We start from the raw sequence: 19,518 nt of genomic DNA on the forward strand, positions 1-19,518 counted from the left end.
TGTAAGTAGTTGTCGGGTATAACTGAAAGGGATGTAGGCTAGTAGTTAAGAAGGAGGGCTCTGAAGCTTTTCCAATATGATCACCTGTGTGATCTCGAGCAAATTAATCTCCCTGTGTCTCAACTGTAAAATGGAGATGATGACAATAATATCCATCATGTAAGATTATTGCAAAGTCCTTAGAACCATCTATGCCTGGCACATAGTGGACACGCAATAAATATCAGTTATTTTCTTGTATTCCCCAAAGTACCCTTCCAAAATCTCAGATTCAGCCATGTTATTGTGCCTTTCAAAACCTTTCAAAACCTTGACATTGACATAAAGGTCCTATCAGGCCAATTGAGGCTCCCATGCTCCATCTCCACACTCCCAAGTCCCAATGCATTCCCTCACTGTGCTTTAGCTGCTGCTACAGTATCTTCACCCCCGCCTATTCATCTGAAAACCTCTTCCATGAGTGTTTGGTTACCGGCATTGCTCCCTTACTATAACAGAGACTAAACTGGAAGCATTCTCAGAGCCCAAACAGTGGCTGGTACATAATAAATGCTCCGGAAACATTTACTGAATGACTGAATGACATCACATCTATTATTTTTCAAGATTTAGATCAAATTCCACCAATTCCATGCATGTAGTCTTTCTAGATGCCCTGTATAAGATTAAGCTTTCTTTCTTCCGGCCTCTAACAGTATATTTCTTGGACAGATTTTATTCACTGATACTCATTAATATTATTAAACATTCACTAAGTATTTTTTTTAAATAACAGCTAATGTTAAGCAGTGCTTATGATGGGCCAGGTTCTCGGCATATATCAAACTCACTTAATCCTCACTATCCCACCTATAAAATAGGGGCTCTTTTTATTCCACTTTCTCAAATGAGGAAATTGAGGCACAGAGAAATTAAAGAACTTGTCCAAAGTCACACAGATGGTAAGCGGAGGCCACCGTTCTTCACCCAGTCCTTACCACCGTCTCTCCTACACCTTGCACCAAAGTCTTGGACTTTGAAGGGATCTCAAAGATGAGAATGCGTTGTATTGGAGGATCACCCACTGTCCTCCGGGGGCTTCAGGACCCAAGCCACATTTCTGACATTCTTAGATTTTGGAGATCTCGAACTCTCCTTTTAGCCAACTCTGTCCACGAACTCCCTCCCCGGCCTGCTAGCAAGTCAAGGGCGCTCGATTCAACGAAGGCTTCGGCAGGTCCGATGAGAAAGGAGTAGTTTACCTCCTCTCCATCTTGGGAAGCAGGACAAAGGAGTGACCCAAACACACCCCTAACAGCCCAGCACTAGGTCCCGCGCCCGCTGCAGACCCAACCCCAGACCCTTGCCCTGCTCTCGCCCAAAGCTCCGGATCCTGACCCCGCGCTCCAGACTAAAAGCTGGCCTGGCCGAGCGGCACGCCTCCTCCGCGCGCTGCTGACTCAACCCAGGGAAGTGAAACGTCTCGGTTTTTTCCGACCTGTTGTAGTCGGGCGCCCGCGTCCTGCCCCGCCCACCATCCAAGGCCCCGCCCCGCCTAAAGTTGTGCTGGATTGCGCCCGCGGGAAGCGTCGGCGTGACTCCCCGGGGTGCGGCCAGAGGGCTTGGGCAACACCTTCCCAAAGAGCGGCCCCCGCCTCCGCAGCCCGGAAAATCAAGACCCCGCGCGCGGCGGCTACAGCGGCGACCGGACATGCTCACTGGCGCGGGTCGGGCCCTCAGCCCCGGCAGGAAGCGCCCGCGCTAGGCGGCTCCCCGTGCTGCCAGCTGGAGTCGGGCGGAGCCGGCGCTCCAGCGCAGGGTGGCTCTGCCAGTCCCCGCGCGCCTGGGCGGCCGCACACGTATCCAAGCGTCACGTCCGCGCGCGCCCCCGGGGCTTGCGTCAGCTGCCGCTCCAGGAGCGAGTGGGCCGTGGTTCTGCGCACCGCTAGGCTTCGGGGCTGCGACGCCTCCGGGAGGAGGAGTCTGGGGGCGCGGAGGGGTGTTCGGAGCGCCGGGGACCGCGGAGATCGTCAGCGCGGTTCGGCCCCCCTCCCCCGCCTGCCCGGCGCCGACCGCCTCCGCTGCTCGGTCCCGGGCTGGGCGCGGTGGCGTTGCCCAGGAGCCCGCCGCCCGCGGGGCGCGCACCGCCTTGACCCCGGCGGCCCCGCGGCAGGCAGGCGCCCGCAGTTCCATGGTTGGTTCGGAACGCGATGAGCCGCCCGTCCTCCACCGGCCCCAGCGCTAACAAACCCTGCAGCAAGCAGCCGCCGCCGCAGCCCCAGCACGCTCAGTCCCCGACTGCGCCCCCGGCCGCCGCCACCATCTCGGCTGCGGGCCCCGGCTCGTCCGCGGTGCCCGCCGCGGCGGCGGTGATCTCGGGCCCCGGCGGCGGCGGGGCTGGCCCGGTGTCCCCGCAACACCACGAGCTGACCTCGCTCTTCGAGTGCCCGGTCTGCTTTGACTATGTCCTGCCCCCCATCCTGCAGTGCCAGGCCGGGCACTTGGTGTGTAACCAATGCCGCCAGAAGTTGAGCTGCTGCCCGACGTGCAGGGGCGCCCTGACGCCCAGCATCAGGAACCTGGCTATGGAGAAGGTGGCCTCGGCAGTCCTGTTTCCCTGCAAGGTAAGCCCAGGTGCCAGCCGCGCACCTCCACCCGGCGACCTCCCGGAACTCCTGTGTCCTCCAGCCCACTCTCAGGCGCTGAGAGGCAGGTGGCATCTCTCTTATTAAAAAAAAAAAAAAATGTTTACACCTTGTCGACGCTCCCCCATGCCCACCTGTCCACTTTGAGAGTAGCTCTGGGCTGACAGCTGCCCGATCACTGACCCCAGCCTAATTGGCACGCGATCGTTGTTAGAACACTTCACCCTCTCCCCACCCGGAGCCTGCGTACTCTGCAGACGTGTACTCAGGCAGGGTAGAGCTGGGCCGCCCAAGTAGAACTTGGACCGGGAAGCTGACTATCTTTGGGGGATTGAGGGGGGGGGGGGAAGGGCGAACCAAACGCACCCTTTACCAGCGCTGGGCTTGGAAGAATTGCTACTGTATTCCTCCTGCACCCCGCGCCTGCTTTCAGCGCACCCCTGACACGTGGGAGCCCTCGGGAGGGTAGCTAAAAAAAGGGTGCCTACAGCCTGTTTTCCTCCAGCAACAAGAGAACCCTGTAAGCCACGCCTTTCCCTCTCCCAGGCTTCCAAGAACTGGGGAGTTGTGTTTTTTTCACTAAGTGGGGTGAAAGCAAGAGTTGATGGGAATTTAACAGGAAGGGCACGCAGGAGCGGTTGTTACAGTTCTTTAAAGCCCATCACTTTATTTTTTATTTAGTTAAAAAATTATGGATGATCTTGCAAAAAAAAAAAGCACATCACTGAGACAAGAAGTCAAGTGGAAGAGCAAGTTGTCGCACCTCCTTTCCCACCAATGTTAGGTTTAGTATGCATCTGCATAGGGTTTTTCTAACCATATATAAATATGCTCTTCCGCAGCTGAATATAGAATCGTAGATGTCAGTGTCAGAAAGGTTTATATATGCACACATAAGTTTTCTCCAAAAATGGCTTCTGCAACTTGCTGTCTTAAATTCGTTTCATCACATGTATTTTTCTATATCTGCAACCTAGCTCTACCTCCTTGTATTTTAAATGACTGCATAATATTGCATTGTGTGGTCATATTGTAGCATCTGTTTACCTACATCTGTCATTTAAAAATCTTCAGGAGCAGTTTCAGAGGCATACCTCTCTATGTTACCTTATTATAACCTAGAATTTTACCATAAAGTTCACTCTCTGAACTTAGAAATAATGTCAGTAATACTTCTGTGTTTTTTTGTAAAAGTAACTACTGTCTCTTGGGCCATTTAGGCTGTCTTGCATTGCTGCTGCTTACTTTTATAGGGCAAGAGCTTATTTTTAAATTAAAAATAGTCCAGCAGAGAATTGAAGCTTGGGACTCAAGTCAGTAAAATGAGTGATTTAATTTGGTCTGTGCCCTACCGCAAATCAAGTCTAAAATAGCGTATTCAAATAAGGGTTTGAAGCCGTGTCTGGGCTGTGGGTTTTCAGTCAACCTTAATAAATGACTCCGCTTTCAACTACTCCTCATGTAATGCTTCCTAATTCACCCAGCCCAGTAGTAGGTTGTTATAAAATTTAGACAAAATAGTTCCAAAATTTTCTTAGGGTCGTGAAGAAGGTGGCAGCCTAGTGATCAAGAGGTTTGGCGATAGGTGACATAAGAGTGGATATTTGAGGTTTGAGATATTTTGTGGGGCCTGGGTGAGGAGGTGGTGGATGCCCCACAGGGTTTCTGGGGAGCCATCTTCTCAGCCTTTCACTTTCCCCCAAACCTTCAGTGGCTGATAAAAGAAATTATTTTAGATGAATTGCAGGTCACAAATGAGCATTGGATATCAGTCAGCTATCCCTAATTTATTTTTAAAAAGCAGTATCATAAAAGCATTATGTTGCTCCCTAGAGAAAGGGAAAGGGACAGTTACAACATACTGTCTGAAGTATGAAGTTTCACTTTCAGGATCCAAGATTCTGGTTCCTATTGAAGCATGTGTTCTTTCCTAATGTGAAGTCTCTCTTGAAGAAGAGTTCTCTTGGGAATCAAGGGTATCCAGCGTTTCTGTACATGTCAGTGATTTTTCAAGTTCCCATTCTGTAAGACTGCACTTGGACAAAGCCATCGCTTTGCAAGCTGAAATTAGACAGGGTCAACCATCGCCCTGCAGACCAGGAACTGAGCTTAGAAAGTGACCTGGGGGCTCACTTTTGTGCGCATGCATATGTGTGAGATTTGTAGAGCTGGAGTATGCATGCCTCAGCTCTGGGTGATCAGTAATCCAGACTGTCGACAGGGCGGCTCAGCCAGCTAGTTTGGATCAACCAAACTTGGCTGGATACGGAGGCTCAGCAAGCAGCTGCGATAATGTGTGTTGGGGAGGCCGAGAGCAATAGGGAATGGTGAGGTCTGTGGCAAACTTCAGCAAACTAGGTCTGCCTAGCAGGCCCTATGCCTCACACTTGCCCCTGCACATCATAGGGACTGCCTTGTCACTTGTCCCTGCCTCCTCTGAGTCTCTCTCATGGGCTGGCTCATGGGAGGAAACGGATGTTGGGTAAAATACCAGAAGCCAGGTCTCAGGAGTTGCCTAGCACTGCCATTGTTTGCCTGCGAGACCACTTCTGGGGGCCTTGATGTCCTCATCTGTAATGAGGAGATTGGACTGTTCAACTTCTGAGGACCTGTAGCTTCCAGAATTCCATGAAAAGAAGGGAGGCTCTGTGGAATGCTTGTTAGATGCCCTTTACGTGCCAACCCCTTTGCATGGGTCATCTTTTATGAGTTTGCTTTCTTTTTCGCAGGTGAGGAAACAAGCGCCTATAGAGAGGTTAAGTGTTAAGTGACTTGTCGAGATCACACAGTGGACCAGCCCATAAACCTGCATTCGGAAGGCACACATCCTTTGTACTACTCACTATGTAGGGATTTGGAATCTGAGCTTATACTCCAAGGCTCCAAAGCATAACTTGAGGTTGACACCGGTAACAAAATCATCCGACTGGATGAGTTCACCAGATGGACACATCCCAATGAGACAACATAGATGCTGACTCTAAAATTCATTGGCAGGAATGTGGTAGGGCTTGTGGAGTGAGAAGATCCGGCGGGGTGGCGGGGAGAGGAGGGAGGGAACCGCCGACAGACCTAATATTTGGGGGGATTTCAACCCAGCTCTGAACTGCTTGTGCTTCAGTTGCCCCCAAAATGGATGCGTTGTCAAATAGCTTCCTTATGCAGGTGTGGGGTCACATAATTAAAGGCTAGAGTCCTGCCAGCACCTCTGATAGAGGGCACCATATGCGCTATTAGCTCAGGTCTCCTTTTAAAAAAAGGATCTCTATCAGAGCATGGCTGTCTGCCACCTGTGGTATTTTTAGTCCATTCTATGGCCTGTGCCACGCCTGAGAAGTTTAGGCATCCTATCCCCTTATCTCAAACCCACCGCCACCTCCGGGGAGCGTGGGTGTAGGGGGAGAAGTGAAGGTTGACACATCGGCGCCCCCCACTCAACAGTGTATTTTAATATTAGCCAAGTATTTCTCTTCGCAGCCGTGGGAAATGTTCAACCATCGAAGCCCACTTACACTGTGAGACGTTTTCTTTCCACTTTTTCTCTGGCTGCTCTAAAAGTTTCTAGCAGCATTATCACCAGATAATTACGGAACTGGAAAGCCTCTGTCAGATTAAGTCTTCCCTGCAGTTGGATTGTGACAGTGTGGTTAGTGTCGCTCAAAAAAAAAAGTCAAATTAGATAATCCAGCTGAAAGTTAAAAGCTCCTCAGTGTGGACTCATCTAGTCAGGCAGGGACAAATTGTAAATACCAGCAGGGACAGGTAATGCGAGGGACAGAGGCATCTGACACGTGGCCTCAGGTTCGGGTGACGTCAGGGGCAGTGGGGGTGGTTGGGAGTTGGACCACACATGCCACCTTCAAAGAGGGCAACTTTTGCCTGAGTCTGGCCGGTTGGCAGGGATGGGAATGTGGATGCAGCCATGCCAGACCTTTGGATTTTTTCAAGAAAAGCCAGAAATCTGGATTTTTTGAATGTTACATATCTCAATTTGGGCTTCCCTGGTGGCGCAGTGGTTAAGAATCCGCCTGCCAATGCAGGCGACATGGGTTCGAGCCCTGGTCCGGGAAGATCCCACATGCCGCGGAGCAACTAAGCCCGTGTGCCACAACTACTGAGCCCACGTGCCACAACTACTGAAGCCCGCGCGCCTAGAGCCCATGCTCCGCAGCAAGAGAAGCCACCGCGATGAGAAGCCTGCGCACCCCAATGAAGAGTAGCCCCCGCTCGCCGCAACTAGAGAAAGCCTGCGCGCAGCAACGAAGACCCAACGCAGCCATAAATAAATAAATTTTTTTTCTAATCTCAATTTTTTTTTTTAACATTGGCCAAATTCAAATGTAAAGCCAGTAGTTGCAGGCCCAACCAACCATGTCTGCAGACCAAATTCCAGCTGCCAGTGTGCAACCTCTGACCTGGTTCTCTTCTAGAAAGCATCCATTGAGACTGGAAGTTCTCATTTAACTCTGAGCATGCATGAACTTTGAAACTCTGATAGGCCCCAACTGTTACAGCTTATTCCCTTTTCATCTTTGTTTTGCCCAGAGAGAATGCTCAACCTTCTGGCCTTTGGGAGACCTGAGCTGTTGTCCCATTGACTAGATGTTTGACGTTGTACAAGGCACCTGAGTGCCTTTAAGAGAAAGAGTTGAACTAAATGATTATACCAAGGATCTTTTTTGGCCCTAAAATTTGGGAATCTAGCGAGCTGTCCAAGGGAAAAGGGCACTACGCAGGAGACAGGACTGGGTTCTCATCCTGGCTTTCTGTGACCTTAGTCCAGTCACTTCTTCCTTGAACCTTTTTGTTCGTCAGTTTAAAAGAACGGAGATAACCCCTAGCTGGTGGGCGCTCTCAGATCAGAAGTGCTGCAGAGGGCTTCTGCTTCACCAAATCAGATGGAAGATGGGTGGGATCACAGTGGTTGCTAGGTGATGGGCGATCAGTCACCTAAAATTCTGAGGGTATAAGCTGATTTGCCAAAACAATTTCAAAGATCTCTTCTGAGCCTCAGTAATTCCCCTAAGACAAAATCCTTTACTTTGGAAATCGTCCCTGCCGTCCTCACTCCTGGCTGAAGTTGACCAGGTTGCCTCCTAAAAGCCTGTGCTGGCAGGCACTGGGGTCCATGTGCATTTCTGGTGAGGCTCAAGGTTTTCAAGTACAAAGTTGACAGCTTTTGAATATCAAATCAAGAACAGAAGCCCCAACTAGGAAAGAGAACCAAAGTTTAATGCTGATTCTACAGAGTTGGCCCAAGATCTTTCACAGGTCGCCACCGCCTGGAACTAGACTAAATCATTGTTACCTAAAGGTGATCTTTAGTACAAGCAGAGCCAAAAGGTACAGCAGGTCTGACCTATAAAGTCCCCAGCCTAGGAATGGATTAGAGTTGCCCTTTTTTTGTGAAGCCGCATATAAAGTGCTGTATACAGATGACTGCAGTAAGACCTCAGTGTAAAATGTCTTAAGAGCCAGACTTGTACATCTGATGAAATTTGTGAACTATGACATTTCTCATTCCCGCCCGTAAGGTCCTCCTCACTCCTTGAAAGGGGCACAGAGTCGGTACACATTTGCCAGAGTGAACACCAGCCTTCAGAGCCATTGTGTGTTGCTGGTGAGTCACACAGAAAGGCTTCCTGAGCAAATGTGGTTTTTGGGGGTTCTTTTTAAATTTTTTAAAAAATTATTTTATTTTACTTTTTTTTTAAAAAAAATAAATTTATTTTTGGCTGTGTTGGGTCTTCGTTTCTGTGCGAGGGCTTTCTCTAGTTGTGGCGAGCGGGGGCCCCTCTTCATCGCGGTGCACGGGCCTCTCACTGTCGCGGCCTCTCTTGTTGCGGAGCACAGGGTCCAGACGCGCAGGCTCAGTAGTTGTGGCTCACGGGCCCAGTTGCTCCGCGGCATGTGGGATCCTCCCAGACCAGGGCTCGAACCCGTGTCCCCTGCACTGGCAGGCAGACTCTCAACCAGTGTGCCACGAGGGAAGCCCGCAAATGTGTTTTTATATTAAACCTGAGTGTACTTTCTGATGCTTGTGAGAGATACAGAAAATTCCCTAGCAGAATTTCATCAACTTTGACCCACGTGTGCATCTTTCTCCATTCGTTTCTTAAAAATCGGGAAGCTGTCATTCTCATTTCCAGTTGGGTAAAGGCTTTATTGTAATGAATTTTACACTGTACAGTGTCTGTGAGTAAAAGGTTATCCCCTTCCCAGTTTTCAGCCACAGACACTGTCGAGATGGATGGAAGGTAACCTGTGTTAAATGTGTGGACCTGGGCCCTGTTTTATAACTTTCAATCAATAAAGGTAGTGTCTTTGGCTCACTCCTTCCCCAGGCTACCTCTTACTCTGGTTGGTTTTTTGGGGTTTTTTTTTTTTGGTTTTTTTTTTTTGCGGTACGCGGGCCTCTCACTGCTGTGGCCTCTCCCATTGCGGAGCACAGGCTCCGGACGCGCAGGGTCAGCGGCCATGGTTCACAGGCCCAGCCGCTCCGCGGCATGTGGGATCTTCCCGGACCGGGGCACGAACCCGCGTCCCCTGCATCGGCAGGCGGACTCTCAACCACTGCACCACCAGGGAAGCCCATGATCGTTATTTTTAATGTAGAACATATGGGAGATTTCAATTTGATATTATTTTCCGTAATCCCCACCACCTAGAATAGCCACTGCACCATTTTTGCATAGGTCCTTGCAAACTTACCGCTACATCAAAATATACAAACAAACAACAAAAAACAAGTCAGATGGGAAATCCACATACTATTTCATAACCTGGTTTTTCATCTAACACGTTGTGACTGCTTTTCCACACTGATAAATATTCCTTAAGATCCTGTTTAATGGCTGCGTAGTATTGCAGTTCCATAACTCTGGAATGTTATGGAATGGAATGTTGATTATGAATGTATCAGTTATTTAATCAAACTCCAGTTTGTGGTCATTTAAATCATTCTGTTTTCTTACTGTGTTTAAAAAAGAAAAGAAAGAAAAGTACTGCTATAACTGAATCCCTGTGCATAAGAAAATAATTATTTCCTAATGATAAATTCCTAGATGTTGAATGATAGGGCCAAAGGGTAGATGCAGAAATCAGAAGCTATTGCTCATACAGCCAAGTTGCCTTCTCACGTAGAATCATTTACAATCAAGTGCCCACTTCTCTCCAGCGTCACCAGCAATGGGTGTTATCCTTTTGCTTTTCTTAATGCTGCTGCCTGCTTTTTCTCCCCCATGTAACATCAGGCGAGAGTTGGCCCCTCCTGATGACCCACTAACTTGTCATCAGACCCACCCCTGCCTTGGAATCCCCTGCAGCCCCAAGCCCTCTCTTCCTACAAACCATCTGCCTAGCCAGCCATCGCCCCACCCCTCCCACCCCATCCTTCTGAAACTCTGAGTCTAACTCTGGAGATAGATGTGCCAACAGAGCCCTTCTGAAGTAGTAGGAGCAGAGGAGTCTGGAGGCCTCCCTCAGTGGTGGTGTTGGAGCTGCATTAAAAAGGATGAGCAGGACTTCCCTGCTGGTGCAGTGGTTAAGAATCCGCCTGCCAATGCAGGGGACACGGGTTCGAGCCCTGGTCTGGGAAGATCCCACATGCCAGGGAGCAACTAAGCCTGTGCGCCACAACTACTGAGCCTGCGCTCTAGAGCCCGTGAGCTGCAACTACTGAGCCCGTGTGCCACAACTACTGAGCCCGTGTGCCACAACTACTGAAGCCCGTACACCTAGAGCCAGTGCTGTGCAACAAGAGAAGCCACCGCAATGAGAAGCCTGAGTACCGCAACGAAGAGCAGCCCCCGCTCACCGCAACTAGAGAAAGCCCGCGCGCAGCAACAGAGACCCAACGCAGCCAAAAATAAATAAAAATGTTCTTTAAAATTAAAAAGGATGAGCAGCGGCATGCCCACAGAGAAGGAAGGGATGGAAGATCCTGATGGGGCTGTGTGGAAGGCCAGTGCTTGTAGAAAATGTTGTTTACCTGGTCCGAGCTGGGTGCATTACCTCATGTTATCCTCCTAATTACTTTGTAAAGGAAGTAGGACACGGTTAGCATCCCCCCTAAGAGATTTGCCCAAAGTTTGTTAGTTTGGGGAGCAGAAACTCCAGAATGTGCCTTATAATTACACATAACCTCCTGCCCTTTCTGCTACCAACTCCACCAGCTGAGGAACAGGGATCCCAGCCTCACGTAGTGGCTTTTGGAGGGATGGCAGTAGTGGTACCAGAAGGGGCCTTTTATTTAACTGGGCATACAGGATGCCCAGTTAAATTTGAGTTTCAAATAAATAATTTTTTGATATAAGTATAACCCAAACATTGTCTGTAACGTACTGAGCTGCGTGTATCTTCATTAGCTACATCTGGCAACCCTACCACTTCAGCCTTCTTGTGAATTCAGTTGCGTTCACTGAGAAAAACGTCCAGAGGGATCGTAGCACCGTTTGAAGGGGGGGCAGGGCAGTGAACGTGATCATGCAGGTGGGAGCTTGGCGGGAAGGGTGTATTGAGAAAGTCTGGACAAGGCCCATACCGCCTCTCACTCCAGCTCCTACTTTACGATGCTTTTGTTTGCTTGAACAGAGACTCTGAAGGGACCTTACGAAACTGGTTCTCCAAGCCATTGTGGGGTTGCCTGCTAGCTCGAGCTATGGTCAGATGAGAGGTATATTTGGTCAAAAGTCAACTTTTGTTTAACATTTCCAAGATTAAAAAGAACCCCCTGCCAGCCCAAGGAGTCTTTGTAAGACCAAACGCACACACACCCCTCCCCAAGAGTAGGATGTTCTCAGATGACTGCAATAATAAGATGCCAGACTCTTCCACCAAGTCCCCTTCAGTAAGAAAACTCTGCCCCGTGAGGCTCGTCGACTTTTTCTTAGGCAAAAAGGAGGAATTTTTGAGCCTAAGATGTGAATTAGCATTGCCTTCTCTGGAAGAAAGTTTTATAAAGTTAAATGTCAGTATTTTCTTAGCCTCACCACTGTTTGACAGCTCAAGTACTGAGTGACACTGTCTTCTCTGTGAAACTGTTACTGCACTATGGGTAGATAATTATGTCTTTGCACTACCTCATAGCAGAGGTGAGGAATATACTGTTTGAGTTAAGTGAAAATCCGCTGAAGTTCTTAGAGGAAGGATGCTAGACAGACAGATGCAGGGTGAGTATGATTATTATAATAAAGAAGAGATGTCACTTTCTCCTGTTGCCCACGTCTGAAATTCTCCACTGGTAATAACAGCTAAGGGCTGAGTAGTAGGTAGCTTTATGGACCCACTCAGAGGTGACTTGGTAGGTAGGTAGGCTCAATCCAAGGTTACACAGGACACTGGGTACTTGAGTTCTAATCACACCCACTCTACCAGTGGTTGTAAACACATTTTAAGCAAGAGGGACATATAGCCATCAAAACGACGAAAGCATCATGTTTCCCCATCTATGTAAGGTTTCAGAAAAGCTATAAACACCCCCCCACACACACAAATAGTTTATGTAAATAAGGTGATGATGTGATATGCAGTAGATATTCTTATCTAATCTATAGTCCATATTCAAATTTCAGTGGTTGCCCCAGCAATGCCCTTTGTAGCAATTTTGGTTTCCCAGTCCAGGGTCAGACATTGCATTTGGCTGTCAGTGTGCATTCTGTGATGATGACAGCTTATTTAGATGGAAAGAAAGTGCACTTTGCTTTTGCTTACGCTTACTCCAAGACAAGGTCGTTTCTTGGATTTAATTCAAAAGTTTATAAGCATCAGCAGCACGACATATATTGTACTTTGTTTCTCTTGAGCCATTCTCGTTTGAGGCGCTGGCAGACACTTTGCGAATACATTTCACTGTTTCCTAGGAGGTAAGCAGGGGAGGCAAGGCGGTTACCTCACAGTCCCCAGGAGGGACCTGCTTCTGTGCACGGCGCCTCCAGTGTCATAGACTGTTGATTGTGGGAGTCCAGCAAGTCGTTCTTGAATCGCATGGACTCAGATTTGATTAAATAGGTGAAAAGACTTATTCTAAACCAGCCACAGGATCCATGACCTTAACTAGCATGCAAGCTAAGAATTGTTTATATACCCATTCCGTAAACAAATATAATATGCCTGCGTTTCTTAGGTAAATAACAGGTGTCTAGTGTTTGACTACGTTTCTGACACACCTCGTCGTGTGTATTTGAGTGTCAAGGTGTCTCTATGCCAAAAAGGGAAAAAAACCTTGTCTAAATTCCAGCCTAAGTAAAACAACCTTCAAACCCCACGTCCAGAAAACAATTGGCACTATTTACTGCTCTCTGCAAAGACATCAGAATGAGGCACCGGGTCACATGTTGCCCTTTTCATGGCAGAACGTGTTTGCACAAGACTTTCGAGCCATCGCAACGTGCAGGGTTTCTAAAAGAGAAGTCAGAAATGTTATTTCAACATCGCTTTGTTTCTCACTCTGCTGGGCCATCTCCCCCATGCCACACACATTCTTCTTTAGCTTTGAGCTCCTGTGTGTGTCCGTGTCGCCCCTAACCTCCCGTTAAAGAGGTTCACTTAAAGCACATCCCACTCAGCCCCGGAAGAGACGAGCAGATACTTGCCGGTGGAGAAATCTCATTTATAACCATGGATGTGTCCCAGGCTGCAGACAGCCCTCTGCGAAGCAGCCCAGGTGCTTTATCTCAGGAACAAGAGTGTGCAGTGAAGAAGCGGGCGTCTCAAGGAAAGCGGGCATCCTTTGAACCCTCCCCTTGGGTGGGCAGGCCCCAGCCAGACTGAGAGAAGGGAAGCCTCAGGACTTTCTTGCCAGAGGCCAGGGAAGGCTGGGAGGGCCTAATTACTGGTTACTTGTTTGTGAGGTACCGCCACCTCATTCCTTAGGGTGGGCTGCTATCCGGGCTGTTTTATCTCCTTGCCACCCAAGGAAGAAGTTCGTATTCGAACCTGCTTCCAGTAGCAGTGTATCTGTGGACGCTGGGTGTTGTGTGTGTGTTCCGTGGAGGGTACGGGGCATCAAGGCAGATGGAAATTGTCTCTTTTTCTCGAGAGTGGTTCTTAGACTGTCTGACTCCTACGCTGTCGTGTGCCGAAAAAGAGCAGCAGAGGACCCGGAAACAGAGCTCTGACCCTGGTGTGGCCACCAGTGACGACGTGGCCAGGATGAGTCAGTCAGTCTGTGAAACGGGTGGAACCAGTGCCCCAGGCTCCCTCCACGCTGCACAGGCCATCAAGGTCTAGTCGTGCGTCAGGGCTGGCGTTCCTGAGCTGCCCTGGGTAGCGCCCGCTGGCTGGGCCGGTGACCAGCCCGACCGCTTCCTGGTGTGGCCCCTCCTCGCGGCTGCGAGCGTGGCAGCCCCGCCAGGCTCTGTCACTCATTGGAGATCAGTGGCTCTCCATTGGGGTGATTTTGCCGCCCAGGAGACATTTGGCCAGGCCTGGCGACATTTCTGGTTGTCAGAACGTGGTGGGTGGGGGTAGAGGGGTAGAGGCCAGCGATGCTGCTAACGTCCTCCAATGCACAGCCCCCCAAACCCAGACTCATCTGCTCTTTGTCAGTAGTGCCGTAGAGAAACCCGGAAAGTAAACTAAACTGTCAGTGACGTCCCTGACGGAGCCTGGGCCCTCCTCCTCATTTAGGTTTCATCCCCACTGTTTGCTCCACTAACCCTCTGCGAAAACTGGATGGACCTGCACCATCCACAGTCCGCTTCATCCACAGTGAGGCTTCCCATCTGCCCTCTTCCTCCACCTCCCCCCACTTTGAAATCACCTATCACCACCCCCCACCCCGTCTTCCTTTGCATAGTTACCCGTTTTTCTGATGTACCTGAGCTGTTTATTGTTGCATGATGTGGCCCCTCTGACAGCAAACACCACAGGGGGCGGGATCTGCGCCACAGAGGTTGGCAGCCCTTAGAAATCCTTGGAGCTTGTCGAGAAAACACAAGCCCAGGGACCAGTGCAGTTTGGGTTTGCTCCTCAGTGGCACCTAGACCATTTTATAGACAGTCTCGGGGAATTCACAGACCCTGAAGCCTGCCCTCTGATCCCTGGAGGAGTGCCCCTAATGTAGGTGACAAGAACGTCATTCGAGAACAATGGCGAGACTGTCACAAGTATGAAGTGTGGCACGAGAGCGCACGTGTATGTGTGCGTGTGAGTGCACACACGTTGAAAGTTTAGATCTTTCCTTATGAGAGATCACCTCTAATCTAGTCGTCCTAACAGTGGTGCCAATGGTCACGAAGACACACCCTCACCCGTGATGGAAAAGAGAAGGAACAGATCGGCATTAACGTTCAGCTTGTTTACGAAAAGCAGAGTAAGCACATGAACGCTTTAAAATTATATTCATTTAAGTTAATAGAGGCCGCAGCAAGATCTTTTCTCATAAGGTCACTGTCCACACAGATGCTAAGTAACGCCTGGTCTATTCGTGTCATCTGGGGAGGTCCCCTGTTCTCTGTATTCGGGTCGAAGGAAGAGTGTGTGACTTGTAAGGCAAACCAATACTTCAGAATATAAATATTCCTACTTGAGTTACGCAAGAAAAAGTTCTAAAATGATTGCTAGGTGATAAATATTTGTTGTACGTGTGACTTCGTGAACCTGGAGTGGTTTGGGGCTTTGGGCTGGGGAAGAGGGGCAGGTGGTACTTTTCTGTACACTCTGTGGCAGAGCTCATCTCATTCCTGGAATTATTCCAGGCAGCTGTGGTAAACAGCCAATGCTGGAAGGTCTTCAGAACCAGGTATCGAGGGCTTGTTTCAGCCAGGGAATCTGCCAGGCTCTGGGCCAGTTCTTGCTATTTTTATTGTGTGGATGTGTGTTTTTAAACACCCGGCAGAAGCGCCTCACCCATCACTCACAGAAAACCATCAGAAGGCTCTGTATTCCGAGCCTCACCCTAGATTTAAAACACAGTTAATAGAGGTGTGTCTTTTAGGGCCTTACACTATTAGGAACGCAAACTATAAATATATGTGGATAAATAAATTTGTTTCTCCTGATTAAGTTTCTTATACCTGTGCTTTTAAAATTAGTCTGTGGTGTTTTGTTTTGTTTTGTTTTTTGCGGTACACGGGCCTCTCACTGCTGTGGCCTCTCCCGTTGCGGAGCACAGGCTCCGGACGCGCAGGCTCAGCGGCCACGGCTCACGGGCGCAGCCGCTCCGCGGCACGTGGGATCCTCCCGGACCGGGGCACGAACCCGCGTCCCCTGCGTCGGCAGGCGGGCTCTCAACCACTGCGCCACCAGGGAAGCCCTAGTCTGTGGTTTTAAAAGATGAATACACAGTTCCTACGGGCAAAGTAAGTAACTGGTCAACTACTTCTGCCAATTTCTACTGAAGACCGTTATAATTCACTTTAGGCACAGAGGAGGAAGGAGCTGCGTCTCTCTCTTTAAGCCACCCTCTTCTTCCGTATTAGGGGAGACTCATCTCCCTAAGGGTGGTAGCTGCCTTCTCTGCTCTGTATTCACTCAGTGACTAGAGCTTAGGGTCTTGTAAAGGAGAGGATGCTCAGTGTCTGCTTATTGCTAGTGATGAATTCAGCTGTAAAGATGAGAATGTGACCTATTTAAAGTTTATAAGGGGTTTATTCCCTAAAGCAGGGTAGGGAGAAGCAAAAACAGCTGTGGGGTTTCGTTTTGTTTCTTTAGCATTGGACATAGCATCTTGGAAAAATGACATGGGGGACTTCCCTGGCCGTCCAGCGGCTAGGACTTGGCTCTTTCACTGCTGTGGTCCTGGGTTCAGTCCCTGGTTGGGGAACTAAGATCCTGCAAGCTGCCTGGCACGGCCAAAAAAAAAAAAAGAAGAAAAATGACGTGGCTCTTCACTCATTTGGTGTCTTCATGTCTCAGCAGGGGGCAGGGGAATCCACGTGGGGGAACCCAGATGGCATCCCTGCCACCCTGGGCTCGAGGAGGATGAAGCTAACTTCTGATTTCCCCTGAAAAGTTCATTCAGGTTTCGTCATCCTTGACAAAACAACAGCATAGTACTCTGGGCAAGTGTCTACTTGTGAGCTGATTCTCTATCTGGTATCTGGGAATTAACGTGGTCATTCTTACGAAGGTTGGGTATAGAAATCTAATTCCTTTTGGCGTGGTCTTGTCTCATGATGGATGTGATTTATCCATCAGGAATGTCATCCTGAGTGCAGGGAGAAAAAGGTTTTGTTCCCACCCTATTAAGGCAGCGTTGGAGGGAGAGACTGTCAGAAAACTCATCTAGGACGAGCGGCCACTCCAGGACCCACTTTAGTTCCCCTTCTTACCGGGCCTGTCACGAGGACCTGACCCACCGGGTCATGAAGAGATGTGCAGTGCACATGGACTTGAGGAAGGGGTCTGGGGAAAGTCCAGCAGGCTCTCTTCTGCCCTGGGCTGGTCACTCCAGCAGCAAGAGCAGGGAACCACAGGGCAGCCTTCCCACAGGCTGCCTGCTGGTCACAATTTGAGCCAGGAAGAAGTGGACAGGGACAATGGAGGGGAATTATACTCTCTGCAAAATTGTCTGTAGGGGAAAACTAGTCTGGAGATAACATATATTCCTTATCCTACCCCTAAGCAATTCTAAATTCTTTTAAAAAATTCTTTAAATTCACAGAAAATAAGGAAAAGGCCAGATTTTCTAGGGCTGGCTTCACAATTTCGTCTGAGACATTTATAGTAAGAGCACTTGAGTTCTCATGTTTTTAAGTGTTGGAACAGGGGCAGGAGTGCAGTTCATTCCTGGTTCGGGATGTGCCCCTGATTTTATGCACAGCAGTACTGAGGATGAATAGGCACTGAGACTCTGAAGTCTTTGAGGTTTAACTCCCCTCGAGCAAAAGTAGTTGAAATAAGAATGCAGTTTAAGTCTTGGAAACCTGAGCGGGTGAAGGCTCTTAGAGGTTTGCCCCCATAGAGGTTGAGGAGGCCCGAGGTCTCACTCTGACTCTTTCTGTCCCCGCAGTACGCCACCACGGGCTGTTCCCTGACCCTACACCACACGGAGAAGCCGGAGCACGAAGACATCTGTGAATACCGTCCCTACTCTTGCCCTTGTCCCGGTGCTTCCTGCAAGTGGCAGGGGTCCCTGGAAGCTGTGATGTCCCATCTCATGCACGCCCACAAGAGCATCACCACCCTTCAGGGAGAAGACATCGTCTTCCTGGCCACAGACATTAACCTGCCGGGGGCTGTGGACTGGGTGATGATGCAGTCGTGTTTCGGCCATCACTTCATGCTGGTGCTGGAGAAACAAGAGAAGTACGAGGGCCACCAGCAGTTCTTCGCCATCGTTCTGCTCATCGGCACCCGCAAGCAGGCTGAGAACTTCGCCTACAGACTGGAATTGAACGGGAACCGGAGGAGACTGACCTGGGAGGCCACGCCCCGGTCCATCCACGACGGCGTGTCCTCGGCCATCATGAACAGCGACTGCCTGGTGTTCGACACAGCCATAGCACATCTTTTCGCAGATAACGGGAACCTTGGAATCAATGTGACTATTTCTACGTGTTGTCCGTGATGTACTGAAATGATCTGGGTATAGTGCTTTATGGTTAATAAAGGTTTTTATAGATGTTTTATTCACTGTGTCTTCACAAGTCAAGACCCACAGTTACCCCGTGTTCTGTGTGAACGGCAGCTTCCCATCTGGCATTGGCTCAACAAAGTTCATTAAACTGGGACGGAGGAGGTTGGCCTGTTAGTCATTTGGAGGCCGCTCTGTGACCTAAAATCAACTCTATTATTCAATTTTATTTACTTCCTGAACAGCACCTGACGGGTCGTTCGGGCTCCTCTAGACCCGTATGTTAGGAATCGGAGGCCCTTTCCTGCCTGCCTCCCCGCCTTGGTCCCTGCAAGTTGACAAAAGCACAGTGACTGTCAGCAGATTCCTTAAGTTTACTCTTATCTTGTGTTTAAGGGGTGTGAATTGTTTCAATGCAATTTAAACAGTGTTTCTCAAACCAGATGGCTAACCAATGTGCATAGAGTCACCTGGAGTGCTCACCTGAAACATGCAGTCTGGGGAGCCTGCGAATTTAACAATCTCATCAGGGGATTCTTTCCAGCAGTAAAGTTTGAGAATTAATGGGTTAAATTGTGGGAAAGGGTCCAGGTTTTAAAGGTGCTTTAAGATTGCCCTCTGCTGATACCGCTTGTCTTTCTACTATTTCATCCACACACACCCCCCACCCCAAAATTAAAACTAGAACTACAGACCCCCATGAACACAGTCCTGAGAGCTGGTCACGGTCTCGTGTTCGGGGTGGATTGCCTAGGAAAGCAAGTCAGATGGCTTTTGATGGCTCTCACGTCGTTTTTGCTCATCACGAGTCCAGAACACCTGTTTACACGTGGCTTCCTTCAGTGGCCCTCCTTGACTTAGATGGTGGGAAAGACTAGATGAGTAGAGTTGGAAACGCTTTATAACCAGTGTCATCTGCTTGCTGTTTAAAGGAATGTGTTGGGTTCGTTTGTTTGTTTTTGCCACGTTCACTTTAGTTTTTTAATAAATATTTTTCAAAAATGAATATCCTGCTTCATCTTCTGAGTGGAATAATGCATATTTATCGGGTACCTGCTAGGTGCAGGTGCCGTGAAGTTTCACCCCTGTCCTGGGCTTGGAGCTCTCACTGTTTCCACGTGAAGAAACCGTCATTCGTCCAAGATCATGGCACGGATTGGTGGTACCACTGGGGTCCAAACTCACTTCTCTGAACCACAGAGTGTCATTGGTGCGGCAGGTCTCCTCCTTGGAGCGGTTCTTTCTGCCTGACAGTGCCAGAGCTTGTGGAAGGAGAGGATTCCTCCTGCTTTACAGGATCAGAAGGAAGAGGCTTGGCTAGAGCTGACGTCCAGAGTACTGGGTTCGAAGCCAGGGTGACCCAGTCCCTACGTCCCA

General features: G+C 49.3%; 1 protein-coding gene across 1 annotated transcript; it reads left to right on the plus strand.

Annotated features, from left to right (window-relative positions):
• The first annotated feature begins 1,619 nt into the window (after positions 1 to 1,619).
• On the plus strand, positions 1,620 to 19,147 carry SIAH2 (siah E3 ubiquitin protein ligase 2). The gene is made up of 2 exons (XM_060149621.1): positions 1,620 to 2,603; positions 17,578 to 19,147. Exons 1-2 carry the CDS (start codon positions 2,190 to 2,192, stop codon positions 18,133 to 18,135), a joined length of 972 nt encoding a protein of 323 aa, XP_060005604.1. The 5' UTR covers positions 1,620 to 2,189; the 3' UTR covers positions 18,136 to 19,147.
• The last annotated feature ends 371 nt before the right edge of the window (positions 19,148 to 19,518 follow it).

This window comes from Lagenorhynchus albirostris, chromosome 5, assembly GCF_949774975.1.
Source record: "Lagenorhynchus albirostris chromosome 5, mLagAlb1.1, whole genome shotgun sequence".
NCBI lineage: Eukaryota > Metazoa > Chordata > Mammalia > Artiodactyla > Delphinidae > Lagenorhynchus > Lagenorhynchus albirostris.

Bases quoted from the DNA above. Each gene is read 5' to 3' on its own strand.
- SIAH2 (XM_060149621.1), top strand. From the start codon at position 2,190: ATGAGCCGCCCGTCCTCCACCGGCCCCAGCGCTAACAAACCCTGCAGC. The intron at 2,604-17,577 runs GTAAGCCCAGGT...CTGTCCCCGCAG, and splicing joins CAGTCCTGTTTCCCTGCAAG to TACGCCACCACGGGCTGTTC.